At 37.8% G+C, this 15,581-nt stretch overlaps 1 protein-coding gene across 1 annotated transcript; it reads left to right on the top strand.

The window, feature by feature from the left end:
- The first annotated feature begins 13,762 nt into the window (after positions 1-13,762).
- On the top strand, positions 13,763-14,266 carry LOC127082073 (uncharacterized). Its single transcript, XM_051022297.1, has 2 exons — positions 13,763-13,850; positions 13,974-14,266. The coding sequence occupies exons 1-2, from the start codon at positions 13,763-13,765 to the stop codon at positions 14,264-14,266; spliced, it is 381 nt and encodes a 126-aa protein (XP_050878254.1).
- The last annotated feature ends 1,315 nt before the right edge of the window (positions 14,267-15,581 follow it).

Here is a 15,581-nt window from a genome sequence, read left to right as displayed (position 1 = left end):
CAAGATATGACAATGAACATGTAAATGTAATGACATGTTTATCAATTCCAAAAGGTATTCTACCCCCTTGATTCCAGTCTCACATCAGGTGGGTAGTGCAAGAAGGCCGAGTCATGGATAAACTTCTGAGATCAAGATGTAATAAAGGGAAACCATCATACAAATGAGTTCAAGGAAAGGGCCTTAGCCAAAAATACATCAAAGGAGGATCTCCACAACAAGCCTGTGGATCATCACTACATAACACCAAAGCAGTAAGTAAAGAGAGGAACAAGCAAATCAGAAATCAGCCTCCTGTATGCAATCCATAAGGACCGTTCCTCACTTCATCCAGAAGCGCCACCGTGTCAGGATGCTCTGGAGATTCTGTCAAACGTCGGATAAGCAGATTCCTCTTGCGAATGATCCTATCCAGTTCGTTGATGTGTTCTCTGTAGTAATTCCCATCATCTTCTCCAAATACCTCTTCAAGTCTGGATTTCTTCAAACTTGCCAGCGTCTTGAGTTCTTCGATATATCCTTGAGCCTCATTGAGTTGATCTGTGATATAACCATTAGTTGATCGGGTACACAGCAGCTCATGGTTCTTCCCCTTCAGCAAAGTCTTCAATTTCTCTATCTGACCAGTCAGTTCAGCCACCGTCTCTTCCTCCTTTGTCTTCCGAGAAGTTGAAAATGCATCCCATCGCTCTTGCCACCCAGCTAATTTACCACGAGCATCCATTAACTGCTGCTTGACTCGCCTCAACTCAGAACTGGATGATCTCAAGGCTTCGTCTGTCTTCCTGAAGAAATTCACCTCCACAGCAAATTTCCTTTCGGCTTCCTCTTGCAATTTGACGGCTTCCTCCTTCTGATATTCGGACTCATGGAATCGATGCATACAGTCTTGCAATTTCTCCCTTAACTCCGAGTTCTCGATTTGAAGTCCTTCCGTGGTGTTCTTCAACTTGTCATACTCCTCTCGGCTCACCGTTGCTGACTGCTCGAGAGTAGGTGAATACAAGGGTTCTTCAATAGGAAACGGTAGACCAAACTCTTCGATTCTTCCTTGAAGCCATTCTCCATACTGAGGGTAAGCTCTACAATCTCCTTTCCCAAGAACAATTCTTCCTTTCTTGATCACCTTGAGCCAGGCCTCAGCTGCCTTACGGGATACCGTCAAATCAGGCGAAGAATGGAAAAACAGAGACTCTTCCACATCCTTTTCCACCGGCGGAGTTCTTAAGGCATATCCAAACTGTCTAACTGCAAGAGAAGGATTATAGTTGATTCCTCCTTTTCTTCCTACCAACGGAACATTCGGGAAGTTCCCACAACTGTGAATAATATCTGCCCGAAGCAAACTCCGGTCAGACCACCAAGAAATATCTTCAGCTCTCAACCCCATCAATCTCTTTGACCAACTCAACGAGTCCTTGACATCAATGAATGTTCCTGACTTGGGTAGGTGAGAACTGAACCACTTATAGAACAAAGGCGCACAACAATTCAACAATCCTCCTTTTCTATTCTTATTCCTGTGGTGCACTGAATGAAAGAAATCTCCCAGCAAGGTCGGCACTGGATTTCCCAACACGAAGAGGCGTATGGCATCTACGTCTATAAATTTGGCAACATTAGGGAACAAGACAATCCCATACACACAAAGAGCCAACACAGCATTGAAACCCCTCTGGTCACCATCTTCAAGCTTCTTCTTTGCTTCTCCCAATAAGAAACTCAGATGAAAACCGTTAACTTCTCCCTTCTGACACATATTAGCCTTCAAAACTGATTCCCTCAAATATGTGGTTGAAGCAACCATGCTGAGATCGGGCAGACACTCCGAGCTGTAGAATAGCAACTGTGACTTGATGGGAATTCTGAGAAAACTGGCAATCTCCTCCAAAGTAGGGACCAAAACATAATCCGGGAATGTGAAGCACCTCAATGGAGGGTCATAGAACTGCAGTAGTGTGAAGAGAGCATCATGTTGATCTTTGGAAAGAACCGCGACGAAACTTAGAATTAAACCGTAATCCTCTCGGAATCCTTCTAGAGAACCAGGATCCATTAACTTCATCAGTTGTTGGATGGGCTCCAAACAGACCACCGGAAACTTGTAGGCGACGAGTCTCTTTCTGCCAATATCCATCTTAAGAGAACCAGGAAAAACCCCGACCGGAATCAAGAAGAAGATGTAAACCCCCTAGAAATGGATAAACATGTGTTAAATGATATGAATGCAAATGATGTGATGATGTGAATGTAATGCAGCGGCGTGTCAATCAGGATTGCTGTATCTGCTTAAGCATTTGTCAGGTTGCACTGTCTGAAGAGAAAACCACTGAGGAATATAATACGAGATCAAAGCACTGCTCCAGAAAACCGGGTTGGTCGGAGGTTAAGGTTTCCTGAATTTAGCCCGCCCCTCACTGGTAGGTTCTAAGAACAGAAGTTCGTCAACTTCAGCCCTTCAGTCGCGAATAATACGTTTACCATTGAAGGTTTGGCATTATTACGGAATAAAAGACCTCCACTGACTCCCCTCAACAGGACATCCTAAAGCAAGTTCCCAGTCTCGGGGTCCTCGGATTGATCAGCGAGAATGCGCCCACCAGAGCTAACATAATCACGTCTCGGAGGAGAGGCCTCGACTGAGTTCTCGGGAAATGGTCACCAGAGTCGACAATTTCTAGGGGAATATTATGTCGTTACGGAACATCCGTAGGACATAGTATATCCAAGAGAAACCTCGTCTGGGTGTGGTTCTTCACGAACGACTTAACGCAGCAACATGCCACGCAAGCCTCATGAACATCCACTCTAAAACCTGTGTGTACACTCAAGCCTGGGTAATGGGATTATCTCTCGTAGAACACCCCATCCCAACAAACAAACAAACAGCAGCAGATACAGCAAACATATGTACATGAATGCAATTAGGCAAATAAGTAACTGCACAAAAGAATGAACACTCAATAAACAAGAAAACACACAAACTAGGAGGGACTCGCTTAGGGAAGATGGACCAGCAAGAGGTCAACTTCTAAGATCCCCAGCAGAGTCGCCAGCTGTCGCAACCTGAAAAATACAGTGCGCGAAAAAACAACCGGCGAAAGAGAAAGACAGGAGAGTCGCCACCGTGCGTTATTTATCCCAAGGGAGGGAAAGGAAACGCTCGAAATAAACCTGAAAAGAGGGAAGGAAAAGACAAGGTCTCGCAACCAAATCTTGGGTTCGGGAGTCGGTTATGCGAAGGGAAGGTATTAGCACCCCTACGCATCCGTAGTACTCTACGGGATCCACTTACGTGGTTTCTGTTTAAAGGGTGTGGTTTTGCCTAATGTGCTATTTACTAAAAAGGTTAAGAGAAATGACTCGCGCGGATGTCGCATCCACTGCATACGTATCTCATCTGAATATGAGAATCAGAGTCTTCGTAGCTCGGCTGACCTACGGGTTGGGGGTAATTGTGCTCGCTAAGACATCGCGTCTTATGCCTACGTATCTCATCTGGAATGAGAATCAGAGCAAGCCGTAGTTCGACTAACTACGGGGTTATGGATTATGTTACGGGGTGAACAACGTTACTACGCAATCTACCGGATGCTCGACCTTTGGAGACTTACTCGCCTGTAGTAGAAGGAGTAAACGTGTTGCTTTGGGTTTTAGGTTTTGTTTGCGTTGTAGGAACGCGCATGCAAAGAGGAAGTCCTAGGCGGAGGAACAATGCTACCTAAATTGGCATGCAAACGGGAGGCTATGCGAAGCCTCGCATCCTATGGGGAAATAATCACATCACACAAAACATATATCTTGAAATAGAAAAAATGCCACCAAGGGGCTCAAACATTGCCTCCTATCGAGGTCTTCCAGCTAAGAAACAGTAGAAATAAAAGGGAAGAAGTAAAATACCACACGGATCAAGATCCGAAGTTACAGCAATTAAAGGATAAGCGACCCTGAGATTCTCCCGAGCTGATGCCATCAAAGAAAACCAATCAGTATGGGAAATCGGAATAAACCTCCGGAGGGTATCCCTGCGAGAATATGTGAGCCCTCACAAAAACTCAACAAAAGGGGTTAGGCAAGCAGGATGAAATCAAAAGATAACAAGGCCATGGCAACACAAAGAACAGGTTAGAACAAAACGGAATAAAAGCAGATACTGTCACATTCGCGACTGCTTCGCCTAGCGAAAGCCTAGCGAAGCTTCGCTGCGTGCTCGCCTAGCGAAGCGGCTAGCGAGCACCTGCGGGATTTGGATTTCCCCTTGGTACCTGCACGATGTTAAAGATTCCAGATCCTATGGCATTCACCTCATAAACGAAATTGTTAAACAGTCAAGGCATAAATCACATATTCATACACAAATATAACCCTGTGGGCCAAACCTGAGGTTACTTCATATATTCAGTATTCAACCCGAGGCATAGAGTAATAGGAACAGAGGCATACCTGATGAGAGACCTGTTAAAATTGGAAGACAAGGCCGGATTGGCGAAGCAACGTTTAGGGTTTGCGTGAGGCGGAATGAACTTCTCGGGGCTGCCCGAAGGTTGCTGCAGAGTAGTTCCTAGGTTTGAAACTCCACGTGAACTCCAAGTCTATTTCTCAGGGAATTTCCAAGTGTCTGAAACCCTACTGAAACTCTTATATTTATAGCTGATTTTTGTGGACTTGTGGGCTTGGAATGAGGGAGACCCAAAATTTGTTATATTTTAATTATTTATTTTAATTTTTTTTTTTTTTTTTTTTTTTTTTTTGGAAAAAATGAAGGGTAAATTTTGGGGTATTACAGTTAGGGCCAAGGGTTAGGGTAGCTAGGGGATGTGGGACCGGAGGTCGGTTAGGTGATCCCGATCATCACCATTAGGATTCTTTGTGTAAAATCCAAATTTTATTAATATCAATTCGTATTATGTCAAATTTATCTTTGTGTAAACTCCAAACATTAGGTTTCTTTCATAATTCTAAAATAAACACATATCATAATACAAAACATTATAGGTCAGAAACCCTAATTCAAGGACTTGTTATTGTTATGTTGAAGGGCTTGAATTTGGTCCCTTTTGGCAAAATTCACATACACATGTTTTGACAGAAACCCTAATTTTGGATCAACTTCGCAAGGACCTACCTCACTCATTTTTAATTATTTTGAGGTGGGACCAAGTTCATTGGAAAATTTAAGATGTCTACTTCACTTGTTATGTTAGACAAAAATTCATAACTCTAACACAAACACATGCAATAATACAAAACATTATAGGTCAGATAACAAATAAAATGTCAAAGAGTCCAAGTTCAGGTGCCCATACCTTTCTCATAAAAATTGCAAATGATGCAAAACTTTAGTCCAAATTCATTATCTTGAAAAGATATACAACTTTTATGTTGAAGATTTTGTCATTTGAGGCTTTTATCATTCAAACTAAAGGGCTTGAAGTTGGTCCCTTTTGGCAAAATTCACATACACTTGTTTTGACATAAACCCTAATTTTAGGTCAAGTTCGCAAAGACCTAACTCACTCATTTTTAATTATTTTGAGGTGGGACAAAGTGCATTGGAAAATTTAAGATGTCTATTTCAAATGTTATGTTGGACAAAAATTCATATTCCTAAAAGAAACACATGCATTAATACAAAACATTATCGGTCAGATAATAGTTCTAAAACTCAGAAGTCCAACTTCAACTGCCCATAACTTTCTCATAAAAAATCCAAATGTTGCAAACTTTATATCCAAATTCATTGTCTTGAAAAGATCTACAACTTTCATGTTGGAAGTTTTTTCATTTGAGGCTTTTCTAAGGGAGGCGCCAATTGGATTGGCGCCCCCTCTTAAAAATTACACATAGGCGCCAATTGGATTGGCTAGGGCAGGTGCCCTAGCCAATCCAATTGGCGCCTCCTTGCAATTTTTAAGAGGGGTCGCCAATCCAATTGGCGCCTCCCTCTAAAAGTGGGGTAGATTGGGATTTTTTTTGAAAACTGGGTTATTTTGGGAATTTCTTCGAAAAAGTGGGTTATCTCGGTAAATTTGCCACTAAATGCTTTGGAAGGCGTATTGAAAATTTTAAAGAGACCGTTAATTGCAATGTATGGTGCCTTAAAGAATTTATAGGTCCTCCTAATTCATTGAAAACCCATTTGAAATGTATTTTTATTAATTATGATTTATTTTGTACTTATAATAAATTTAATATTAGTTAATCATAATTAATTATAATTGATTTTTTGTTTAAAAAATACAAAAATATTTTTATAATTTAATAATAATTAAAAAAATAAATAAATAATTAATTAATAAATAAAGCAATAATATATTAAAGAATTAATTAATTAAAATGATATTTATTTATTTAATGGTAATGAAATTACATTAAAAAAATATCTACTGTTGGTTGAGTTTTACCCGATCGTGGCAAGCGGCAGTTGATTCCACATAGAGGAGCCACTCCGTATTGCATAGTCCTTTTAGGTTGTATTTGGTTTTCATCAATATTTGGAGAACGAGTAGAAGTCCTCGCGTCATTTATATGATTCATGAAGTCAGCGACCATATCATCAGTTAACTCCATCGCTGCATTACCATAATTTAATGTGTTTCCCTTATAATTCTAGTTTGGTTGGGTAGTAGTTTGGATTGAGTTTTGAATGAAGGGGATGTAGTTTTGTTGTTCCTGGGATGAATTTGGGGTGAATGGTTGTGATGGAAAAAAAGGGATTTGTGTTTGGGATGTTTGGAAGTTATTGTATTTTTGCGGGATAGGTTTGCGTGCATGAGTATGAGATATAGTGTGTGGTGTGTGGTGTTTGTTGTTAGGTGTTGAAGGTTGTTGGGGTAAATTGTATGTTTTGTTGTTGAGTGTTATAAGTGTCTGGGTTAAATTGTGAGTTTTGTTGTTGTGCATTTTGGTAATGTTTGCTTGGGGTGTAAGGTGGTTATGTTGAGTGTTATAAGTGGCTGGGTTAAATTGTGAGTTTTGTTGTTGTACAATTTTGTAGTGTTTGCTTGAGTTTTGTTGTTGTTTATCTGTATATTGCTTGCTATCAGGAATGAGATGAGAGCATAAGGTGGGAGAGAAGATAAGTTTTAAATCAGTGTGCTCGCCAAGGATTTGGGCCTTTGTGCCTACGTATCCTCATACGTGAAATAAGGAAGTCAGACTTCGTAGTTTGGCTCACAAAGGAACATTTGTTTGGTTGTTTTTACTGAATAGTATTGACATTCGTGTGCTACTGTTCAATTGCTTGTATACTTTGTCATGGGAGCAGAAAGTATTTGCTTGTTTGCAGTAAAGTGGACACGCTTGGTTCGCACTTTAGCAGTTAAACATTACTTGCCCGCACATGGAGGCTTAAGCTTCATTCACGGTAGAACGGAAGTAACACGTTCTCATTGAAAAGTTTTGATGAGAAAGCCCTAAGGCAATAAATGATTTGATTTGTTGGGGTTGATTTTTTGTACGGAGACAAGCATCAGACCCTTGGCTAGATACAGTCAACGGTCCAATAACTCAGGAGTTGAGAGGACAATGTTGTCCTAACCACTCTTTTACATCCAAAAAAGAGATTTGAATTATGAAAAGAGTTTGACAAGTATAATCATTGGAACTTAGAGGGCGACAAGTATCTGACCCTTGACTAAGTACGGTCAACGATCAGAGTACTTGGCAATAAGAGGACCATGGAGTCCTAACTACTCATTTTCTTCCTCATAGCACCTAAATCTAACTTCTTTGAATCATTCAATGTTTTAGGAGGAAAGTCAAGTGTCGGGTCCTCAGGCTAGGTACGGCCGACAACCCAATTACTTGAATGTTGTGTACAAACACGTACACCCCATTTGTCATTCCAATTTGTTATGAAAATGGTTTTGAAAAAGGAACTTGGTGTTGAATCAAGTGTTTGAATTTATTATGAAAATAGTGTGTGAAGAATGGAGGTGAGAGATGGAATAAGGTTGAGAAGAGAACAACGAAGAGATGATGGGAGGGGTCATGGAACAGATGGAGAATGCTTGACGTTGGATCAAACATTCACGTTGCAATGGTTTGAGTTTTATTCGGAAAACAACTTGACATTGAATCAACTACCTTTTGTTTCTTTTGGAATGCCTTGTTTATCGTTTTGTATTTTATCTTGGTTATTAACATGCATGGTAAACTAACTAGAAAGAAATAAATCTAAGTTATTACATGACTAGGGGGTGGGGGAACATTTAACCCAAAAAGGGGGGATCCACACAATACAACATGAAGGCATGAAGGGAAAATACAATTTACAACTCATGTGCCATGCCTAAACCATACAAGTGGCATGGAACTTCAAACAATACAAACTAATGAATAGAAAATAAAAGGAACAACTTGGATGATGTTTGGATCTCTCATTCACATGTCACCACAAAAACAACAATGGTTAGTATGCATTAATAAAATGGAATTAAAATGCTAATTCGAATGAATGAGATGATATGATGATAGAATAATGTGATATAGTGATCATGGTGAACAAACATATACCAAATTAAATTGAAATGGAATTTTCAAGTTAGCCATTAACCACACAAAAAAATGTAACCAATTCAAAATGAGATTAATCATGCATATGGAAATTAACATGGCAAACCAAACGAAATTCTAAACATAGCATGGTTAATCACATGAAAATTAATTATGGAAAATCAAAAATTAAATATAATATATACAAATGACTAAGCCTAAATTCTAACTAATTACCTAATCCTAATTAACCTAATTAAACATGAATTAAGCTAGTTATCCTTACAATTATGTTAAGTCCTAAATGTAAAAAAAGCAGGAATTAAAATTTATTTCATACAAAAACACCATCATGATTAATAACAAAAACATAATTAAAATTGGAATTGATTAAATCAATTGTGAGATTTATCATGATTAAGATGAACAATGTTAGGTCAGGTGTATGAAAACAGATCAAGAGGGGCAATTGCTCGGCCTAAGGATTTGGATTGATTGGTGCCAATCTCGATATTCTGGACCCCTCTCTAGCACTTAAGAAATATGTTTCTGGTACAATGGCAAAAATGGAGACACTAACCAAATATACAGATGACACTACTATTGTTGATGGGTAACAAATATTCCACCGACTTGGGAATTTCAACCATGCATTGGAGGTTTTGCATATTGCAAGCTCGTACTTCAAATTGATGGAACCTGGTTGTATGGTAAGTATAAGGGGACTCTACTTATGGCAGTTTCATAAGATGGTACCGATAGCTTTTGCCCTAATTGAACATGAGACGACTAGTGGTCGGGGTTTCTTTCTACATAACTTGAAAAGGCATGTTTCTCCTTAATATGGGTTATGTTTGTTTTCAGGCAAATATGTGCCAATTAAGAGTGGGTACAATAATCCATACAATGATTGACAAAACCCACCATCTGTGCATCTCTGCTGCATACGACACATTGCTCAGAACTTCATGAGAGATATCAAAGACAAAATCTCCATAAAAAAGTTGTTAACATGGGTAAGTATCTATTTTTTTTTAACTTTATAACTTTATCAATACAAGTTGTTAATATTGTAGGATTATTTTTGTAGACGTACATTAACTATTTTTACCATATAATGTCAATGCTTTAAGGTGGGTGGATAATATTCCAACACATGAGTGGATGGGGGCATTTGACGAGGGTTGGTATTTGGGCGACACACTACAAAAAAAACACTGATTTTCCACGTAAAAAATACACCACAGACCAAAATATCTCGTCGTAACACCCAAATTAGTGACGTAAGAAAACACGTCGCAGGAACTCAAGTCGCAACTCATTTGCCATGTGAAAAACACGTCACAAATTTTCCATATGGTATTCATGTCACAAACCTTTACCATGTGGTAATCACATTGCTAATATCTACATAGGGTGCAACATTTGTCAACTGCGTGTCAGAGTGCAGATATAGGGGTGCGGTTTTGACTAATATGCGACGTGAGAAACACACCACAAAATTGAATACGTATCAGGCTTTTGCCACATGATTCCCATTTTGTTGCTTTTTTAATAGAAAAAAATAAAATGATTAATAATTAATACCATAGAAAATTAATAATTAATAAAAATATTTTTAAATAATAATTATAAATATGAAAGTTTTATAAAAACTCAATTAAAAATGATTAATAAAACACGAAAATTAATATTATTAAAAAGTAAAATAAAAATAAAAAAATCAATCATCATCATCATCATCTTCTTCTTCTTCCTCCTCCTCCTTTACTGCTTCTTGTAACACCCCAAATTTTGAGTTATTATTTTAATTGATTTATTTATATTTTAATTTAACTATTATGCGGGATAATTGTATTAGTTTGGAGGAGGTAGGGGAGTGTGACCTTGAGGTGAGGGTGTAGAGAGTAAGTAGAGTTTACTTAAGATAATTGAAATTTATTTTAAATAAAGAAAATAAAATTATTTAATAAAATTGAGGAAATAGAGAGATTGTGACTAAATTGTAAATTAAGAGAAATAGAAGGGAGGAAGGAGTAAAAATGATGGTTAGTAGGGGAGAGAATTTTAATTATGAATGTATTACCCTAATTATATAAAGTAAGAGATAACATAGGTTTACGGAAATTTTTATCAGTACGTGAAAAGGAGATCAGGTACATGGGAGATAGAAGGTGAGACCTTTGGAGAGAAGGGATGAACAACTAAAATCAAAATTTTCCATGCTGCTAGGATAATCAAGTAGGTGAGAGAATTGATTAATAATGGGTATATACTTTAGGGGTAGAATTGAGGAGTCCTTAACCTCCATTAGGGAAATTGGGATTTATATTTAATTTTGTATTTGATGATAAATTGTTGTTACATGACGATAATAATGGTGAAATTCGTGTACAATAATGTGTGCTAAATTATATTTTGACATGTTAAAGTGTTTTCCCCATTAATGAACTTTTGAAGGTTTTTTATTAAACATTGATTTTATGGAATTAATTGATTGAATGTGGTAAAGCTATTAAATTATTCCGTTATGAATGTATTATAACATGTATGATGTATTTTGGGTCGAATTTGAGAGTTTGGAAGTGATATTGGGAGATCCCATAAGTCTCTACCTTCAAAATCGCATTTCTAGTGTTGTTGCAGGTCGCTGATGGGCGTCATCTCGGTGACACTCAGGGCGTCATATGTTTAAAGCATTGATGGGTAACCCGTCATGGTTCCCAATTGTGTGTGTTGATCCAGAGCATCCTAGTGGTTGCGGTTTGGTTTTGTGTATGGATGACGTGTGTCATGCATATGGCGCCCAGGGCGTCATGAGCCTGGGAGTTGCATAGTTGGACTATTTATTTGTAATAAATTGCCAATTTTTTTTTTACTTTTAGGAACTATTTGGCCACTGATAGATGTTGTAGATGTTGTTTTGTGACAAATTACTGATTTAAAATGAATTGAATCGGAGAATTAATATAATTAGTTAAATATTATCGATGAATATGAAGTTGAAAATGATTTAGAATAATTGTTGAGCATATGTGATGATTATTTTATGATAATTCATATGAATTGTGAAGATGGTATGTTGTTGTATGAGCATGAATTATGTTGTTGAATTGTGAGTATGTTGTTGTCGTATGATAGTTTGGGAGGGGAACTATTATTGTTGGGTCAATACATGTTTGTTTATTATCAGGATGGGACTTTAAAAATTATGTTGTTGTTGCATTGATATGGTGTGACATGCATTCATTATGTCATTGTTGTTGATGAAATAGGCAAGTTGCAATCCGAGTATAGTGGATTGGTGACTTATGCTGAATTCGAGCAGGGTGAATTCAGGGTTCGAGTAGGGTGAACTCGATTCATGAGTGAACCAATTAATGATGGTATGATACCACATCCATATGAGTCTAGTTGAAGTTGAGAGTCTCATTTCATAATTAAATGATACCTATGTGATTATGTCTATGTTGATGGATTGTGTGTGAGAATGATGTTGTTTGATTATTGTTGAAGGTGTGGATGTATAAATTCTACCTTGTAGTTTATAGTGTTAATTTATTGGTGTAAATTCTCACCCCCTTTGCTTTTATTTTGTCCATCATGGACATATTGTAGATACTCAAGAGTAGAGTTCCTGCTGTGAGTGGGAAATAGCTGTAACACTAGAGGCGAATGTTGTTTCGTTTAGTATGTTTGATGTTGATGTGCTTATTTGCTTGAAGTTTAATAACTATTATGTCGCAGTGTTTTGAGTTGGATATTAGAATCTCTTTTTGAAACCATTTTGAGAAGGCTAAGTCCTTATAAGACTCAAATTAAAGTTAATATGTTTTATTGTCGTGTTTAATATGATTCCGCCGCAATGATACCCTAAATGAAGGTGAGTATGTGATGACGAGTGTTGTAAGTTGGTTAATTTTCGCTGTGTGTTTTCAAAATGTCCATGTGTTGTCAGAGGATTATCGTTGGTGACACCTTAAATTATCGAGTAAGCATTTATTTATAAGTTTTGGGGTTTAGGATATTACATAGTGGTATTAGAGCAGGTATGTCCATCTGGCTAGGTTTTTTCATAATAATTTTTCCCTAGTGTGAGACATATGTGTACACTATCGATGTATTATTTCTTATAATGTTTGTTTGATGGTCTGCAAAATGGCTGGAAGAAACAATTGTGCAATATTTGATGCTTTGGAGTTAGTGGATCAGGTGTTGCATGGGCAACAGAATTAAGTCGGTGATGACTTATGGGGGTTAGGAATGTTCCAGAGAAATAATACACCGATGCTCAAGGGTAGGTATGACCCGGGAGGTGCTCATAAATGGCTAAAAGAGATTGAAAAGATTTTCTGAGTAATGGCATGTACTGAGGAGCAGAAGGTGTTGTTGGGTACTCACATGTTGTCTGAGGAAGTTGAGGATTGGTGGGATGACGCACACTAGAGGTTAGAGGTTATTGGTCCTCAGGTTACCTGGTTTGTATTCAAATTGTAGTTTCTGGAGAAGTACTTTTCTGAGGATGCGCGTAGCAAGAAGGAGATTGAATTCTTTGAGTTTAAGCAAGGAAATTGATTGTTGTAGAGTATGCTGCAAAGTTTGAGGAGCTGGTGAAATTTTATGTGCATTATAATAATGTTGCTGCAAAGGGTTCGAAGTTCATCAAGTTTGAGAGTGGGCTACTTCTTGAGATCAAACATGATATCAATTATCAAGATATTTGTCGCTTTTCCATAAGTGTAGAATCTATGATGAAGACAACAGAATCTGGTCTGTTCACTACAAGAGTATTAGTGAAAATAAAGGGAATGGTCAATTTTGAGGAAAGCCATATGTGACTATTACTGACAATGGAAAATAGAATGCTACATTTGAGAAGAAACCAAGCGGGGGAGGAGCTCCTGCTTCGGTCCAATCTTATAGGTGTGGCATGATAGGTCATCGTCCAATGAGTGCTCAAGTGCTGAGAAAAAGTGTTACAAGTGTGGGAACATATGGCACCTTGTCGTTGATTTTAAGGGGTTGTGACTTGCTATAATTATGGGGAGTAAGGCCATATCAGTAATAACTTCTAGAAGCCAAAGAATGCCATGTATGGGGGTAAATTTTTGCATTGTCAGGGACATAGACTACTAGTGCCGACATGTTTATTCGAGGTAAGTTTTTTATCAATAGCATCCCTTTGATTTCTATTATTAACACGGGTTCATCATATTCTTTTATTTTTCCTGATTGTGCTAAGAGATTGGATTTTAATTTATCTTCTATGGTTGGAAGTATGGTTATTGATACCCTAGCCACTGGTTCAGTAAATGCTTTGTTGGTGTGTTTGAAGTTTCCTCTAACTATTTACGGTAAGACTTTTATAATGGACTAGTCTCTACACTTGAGTCGGCTTGATGTTATCCTTGGAATGAATTGGTTAGAGTTCAATCGTGTTCATATCAATTGTTTTACCAAGACTATGATGTTTCCAGATATGGAAGGTGATGGGGAGTTGATGTTATTATCTGCTAAGCAAGTAAAAGATTTATTGAAAGAGGAGGCGCATGTGTTCGTTATGTTTTCTACTTTAGGAATCGATAATAAAGTTACGATGGGAGAGCTGACAGTTGTGTGTGATTTTCCCGAAGTTTTTCTAGATGATATCAGTGATTTACCTCCAGAGTGCGCGATGGAGTTTGCTATAGACTTAGTACCTGGTAGTAGGCTAGTATCGATGGCCCCTTATAGGATGTTTGCTTCAAAGCTGGGTGAGCTGAAGAAATAGTTAGAGGATCTTCTTGAGAAGAAGTTTGTTCGATCGAGTGTTTATCTGTGGGGAGCGTCGGTGTTGTTAGTGAAAAAGAAAGATCATATCATGAGGTTGTGTGTTGATTATCGACAACAGAATAAATTGACTATCAAAAACAAGTGTCCACTTCTGAGGATCGATGATTTGATGGATCAGTTGGTTGGTGCTTGGTTTTTCAGCAAGACTGATTTACGTTCGAGTTATCATCAGTTTCGAATGAATCTATAAGATATTCCGAAAACTACATTCAAAATTAGGTATGGTCATTACGAGTATTCATTGATGTCGTTTGGTGTATCTAATGCGCCTAAAGTGTTCATGGAGTACATGAATCAAATATTCCATTTGTATCTAAATCATTTTGTGGTTGTATTCATCGATGATATTTTGATATATTCAAAGTCAGATCAAGACCATGTAGAATGTAACACCCTAAAACCCCGCATATAAATTATCTCACAATTTAATATAAAGTATAACCACATAGGGTGTCACTCAAATCAAACATATACTGCTCCGTAACACGAGTTACATTATTTCACATAAAACTTGTCATCGCATGCTCGCCTTTACTTAGCATCTTGTGACATTTAGTTTAAACTTCAACTTTCATAACATAAATAAAAGGGGTTATATCAACCAACTCCAACGAATCAGTTGGAATCTCCACGAAAACAAAAACAATATTTACTTCAACATAAGCAATGTAATAAGTAAAACAAACATTCCCAACTCGATGTTACATAATCAAAGCAAGACATAACTAATCAAAATGATAAACTAAGGAAGTACTCCAAGAACTAGCTTCCACTTACTTCAGCGAGATCTACTCTTGAGTATCTACATGATGCACATGTAAAAGCAACATTTAAATAGAAAGGGTGAGAAATACATTCAAATAATAAATGATGCATAAATAATCAGAGTAGATTATATACAATACAATTCACACATAATCCACCATGCACCATAACACATGTATTCAAGTTTCACCCACTTCACCAAAATACACGATCAATATGCAATGTGTCTCTCAACTACATTATAGACTCATATGCATGCGATACCAACCTCAACAGTGATTCTCATTATGAATCGAATTCCATCTTCCGAACCCATGAACCCTACACCGAGCTCCAAGCCCCACACCATGCTTGGGACAGTCACAAGTCCTCTCACCGAGACCCGTGGCCCGATTCTTTCACCACCACCACCACCAACAATATAAGATGCTGAATGAATGAGTGCATCATCACAACACTTCAATAATAATTAACGGTATCACATCGAA

This window comes from Lathyrus oleraceus, chromosome 5, assembly GCF_024323335.1.
Source record: "Lathyrus oleraceus cultivar Zhongwan6 chromosome 5, CAAS_Psat_ZW6_1.0, whole genome shotgun sequence".
NCBI classification, from domain to species: Eukaryota; Viridiplantae; Streptophyta; class Magnoliopsida; order Fabales; family Fabaceae; genus Lathyrus; species Lathyrus oleraceus.
Note: the sequence above shows the minus strand (reverse complement) of the source record. Positions and strands in the feature narration are given on the sequence as shown.

Coding starts and splice junctions, on each gene's coding strand:
- LOC127082073 (XM_051022297.1), top strand. CDS start 13,763: ATGGTTGGAAGTATGGTTATTGATACCCTAGCCACTGGTTCAGTAAAT. Junction 13,851..13,973: donor GTTTCCTCTAACTATTTACG/GTAAGACTTTTA, acceptor TGATGTTTCCAG/ATATGGAAGGTGATGGGGAG.